This window comes from Triticum dicoccoides, chromosome 7B, assembly GCF_002162155.2.
Source record: "Triticum dicoccoides isolate Atlit2015 ecotype Zavitan chromosome 7B, WEW_v2.0, whole genome shotgun sequence".
Taxonomy (NCBI): Eukaryota; Viridiplantae; Streptophyta; class Magnoliopsida; order Poales; family Poaceae; genus Triticum; species Triticum dicoccoides.
In genome coordinates this window covers 773,254,266-773,258,033 of record NC_041393.1, presented here as the reverse complement: position 1 = coordinate 773,258,033, position 3,768 = coordinate 773,254,266, and the positions used below count along the sequence as shown (strand labels likewise).

Genomic DNA, 3,768 nt, shown 5'->3' with positions numbered 1-3,768 from the left:
TATACTGTGCAGTGTAACGCCTAGCGTATAGGCGCTGCACTATCTACACTAGTGACCGCAGTGCATGTCAGGTGGTGGTACGTGGCCCTAGGCTCTGCACTATTTGCACTAGTGGCCGCAGTGCATGTGGTACGCGGCCGCCCCATGCAAATCCCATCTCCCCCTAGCCCCTAGCCTCACCACCCTAGGCCTGCCCTAGCTAGCCCTGCACATCCATCTCTGGATTTAAATTTGACACATGACGGGCAGTCGGACAGGGACATCCATTGCACATCTGCGCATTTCCGTTATGCCTGCAGCCCTACATCCGGCACATACATGGCGCTACCATGCACCCCCTACGCTACGAGCTGCTGCTAGAGACTCGGTCTCGTGCAACGCCTACACACTAGGCGTTACACTGTATAGTGTAGCGCCTAGCTTTTAGGCGTTGCACACTGACTTAGCTTTTTTAAATAACTTAGGGTGCGACGTTGGCCAGATGTGTAACGCATGTTAGCTAGACGCTGCACAGTATAGTGTGATGCCTAAATGTTGGGCGTTACACAAAAGGGTCAATCGGATGAAATTTTTTCGCCAACAGTTCATTTTGTGATTTTATTTCGTTCATAGGTCAAATTTGTCGTTTTTGCCACCTAAAGAATGACTCCTTCGGGGCAAGCCAATCTTCTTCTCCACCCCTTCCATCATGATCCCCATCCAGGCTCTCTTACAAGGGTCAGCTCACAATACTGCATATGGATGCCAGCTACTTATTAGATACTAGTTACATACCTTAGATACTACCTTACAAGTTTAGCCTGTATTTTTAACAGGGTGCGATGACATCTTCTAGTTGCTAAAAGAGAATAAAAAAGCTAGGAAATATCAAATATACCTGTCTTGTCGATTACATTGCCTTGTTGCTAATGCCGTAGTCGATACTCTCTGATCCTTGGAGCATCCTGATGACCCTTTTTATCTGAGGCCTCTTGGTGCGGTCAGGATTCACACATATCATACCTACCTGGATGCATGTCTTTATTTGTTCACAATCTGTTTGTAGGGACACATGCCCAGGAAATCTCTGCAACACATGTCTATGTTTATCAAGTGTCGGTGAAATCAAAACAAACTTATAGAATGTTAGTATGCAAAAGGTAAAATGCAACATCCTTTCTATGAAACAAAGACCCCCATTATGAAATAAGAAACATAATTTCCTTACAAGCTCGATAAATTCATCTTTAGGTGTTGTAGCATCGTCTGGGTAGTGCCTGCGCCTTGTTGATACCTCCAAGATTATTCTCTTCATTTGTTGACGGCAAAACTCTAGCGATACATCCTCTGGTGATCTCTGTAACACATTTCTCCATTCCTTAAGTGTCTGTGGGTACAAAACAAACAGAGTAAACATCTACAATGTTAGCACGCAGAAGGTAAATTGTAACAAAGAACTTCATTTTGAAATGCAAAATATTATTTCCTTACAAAGTCGATAAAGTCATCTGGAGGTGCTGTCGTAACGTCTGGGTAGTCCTTACGTCCTGTTATTACCTCCAAGATTATTACACCCAAACTGAATATGTCTAACTTTGGTGTAATTGTACCTCCATGTAAAAATTCTGGTGCCATGTAACCACTGATCACAACAAGTATACAATTTTAATGTGTTAAAGTGACCACAATTAGAACAAACTTTTTCTTATGCCTAGTGGCATTAACTTACAATGTTCCGTCGCGTGATGATGTGCAAATAGTTTGTTGTTGGTCAAGTAGACTTGACAGACCGAAGTCTGTGATTTTTGGTGTCATGACGTCATCGAGCAATATGTTTGCTGGTTTCAAATCCAGGTGAATAATAGGCTTATCAATTTCTTCATGAAGCTGGCATAACCCATAGCAAATTCCCTTGATTATACTGTAACGTGTTCCCCAATCATGTCTAGTAGATTTATCTATGTTTGTAAACAGAAAAAGAGCATTGTGAGACCGTTGTCACCTCAAAATCTATGATTATTAATTGTTCTATAGATAATATACAAAAGTACAGCAGAATTTTAATGTATGTCCCATTTGTTGATTCTATAAGGCTGATATTGGAACCACCGATTGATCCATCGTAGCCGTTAATATATGTCAATTAAATGCAGTTTTTTTAGAGCTTTGCTGAAAGCTGCTGGTCAAACTTGATGAACTACAATCTTAAATGAAGATGGAACTGAGAAACAACTGTTGGAATAATCCAAACATTATGGTAGTTAATTTGACAAATACAAGTTATACGTGTGTGAGGTTTCTTGTCTAGTTCAATTAGGATTAGTACTAGGGTGATCAACGTTGCCGGTTGATTAGCTTATAGAAAAGTGTCCGATGCCTTTGTGCAAGTAGATTAGGAAAGCTTGTTGTGACGGTTGTGCTAGCCAAGTTGGAGTTGGACGGTGTAATCCGTGTACTAGTCAGTTTAGCTCACGAGTCCAGCTTGGAGTCGGTTTTAGGAGTCATGGCTGCGCCTATATATATAAGTGAGCCATGGCATCGATATTGTAACCGTGGAAAGAAAACCAGAAAAAGAACTAAAGAAAAAGAGGGCACGACAAGGGCCTTTGGCTATCAGTTTTGTGTGCGCGTGTGTTCGTGCAATTTATGTGATCGATCCTGAGGGCAAATTTCCAACAACAACCTGATAGATACTCATCAAGGCTTCCCTTTGTCATATATTCCAAGCAAAGTAACCTTTCAGCAGTCTCTGCAAAAACGTATTTTCCATTGTACGGCAAACATGCATACCGTACTTCATAGCAGTAGCCTACGCATCGCACTATATTGGGGTGCCGAAGCATCATAAGATGACAGACCTCGCTCTCGAATTGCTTCTGCAGGCCTGGCATAAATGATGACACGATCTTTTTGACAGCGATGATTTCCCCATTTGGCATCACTCCCTGTTTGAGGCGTTGAATAGGGTGCTGTTAGTTACTGCATACAGATACCTATAGGTTTGTTTGAAACAAAAGAAATGCATGCAGAAATGATCAATCAATCCACTATTTATGTACCTTATATACCACACTAAAACCACCATGGCCAATTATCCGGTCGTCAGAGAAGTTATCAGTGACCTGCCTTAACTCTTGGTATGGTATATACTGTGGTCTTGGATGCGCTGGCTGAGAGTATGGAGCTGCACCATCATCGATGGGCGTCATGGGTCTCTTCGAGGTTGAGCTGCTGTCCTCACGGCGATGCTTCGGATTCCAAAAACGCTGCGCAGGCCGGTAGCTGTGCTTGATGTCGCCCATCTCCTTGAGAAGCTCTTGATGGATTCAAGAATAGATGCGAAAGCAGTCACTCCTGAGAGGATCAATATACAGTAAAGCGGGGCCTCTTATTTTAACAGCGCCCGAGTTAGTATGGGGGGGCCGGCCAAAAGAATTATATTGAAGAAAACCATGCCTGAGGTGGATAACTTCTATGCTTTTTGGATCGAGTCGGATGGGATTCTAAACAGCACAAGCACGCACACTTACGTACGTGCGTACGTACGCACGCTTAGATGAATTTGGAAGGGTTGACGAAGTGAGCTTGGGAGCTCGAGAAGTCGGGAAAGTCCTTAGTTAAATCCACTTAGTCTAGCGAACCAATCAGCGATTAGATGGTTAGGACGGCAGTGGCACCCCTAATGCAACAAGGTTCGAATCTTGGTGCTCGCATTTACCCTGAATTTATTTTATTATTTCTAGCGATACATTTTCAGTGGGAGATGACGTTTTCGTCAACTATATAGAT

At 42.8% G+C, this 3,768-nt stretch overlaps 1 protein-coding gene across 1 annotated transcript; it reads right to left on the bottom strand.

The window, feature by feature from the left end:
* Window positions 1-889: 889 nt before the first annotated feature.
* On the bottom strand, window positions 890-3,281 carry LOC119339789 (cysteine-rich receptor-like protein kinase 6). The gene is made up of 6 exons (XM_037611707.1): window positions 3,039-3,281; window positions 2,663-2,924; window positions 1,709-1,937; window positions 1,471-1,621; window positions 1,348-1,366; window positions 890-1,077 (listed from the first exon to the last, which is right to left on the bottom strand). Exons 1-6 carry the CDS (start codon window positions 3,279-3,281, stop codon window positions 890-892), a joined length of 1,092 nt encoding a protein of 363 aa, XP_037467604.1.
* Window positions 3,282-3,768: the final 487 nt, after the last annotated feature.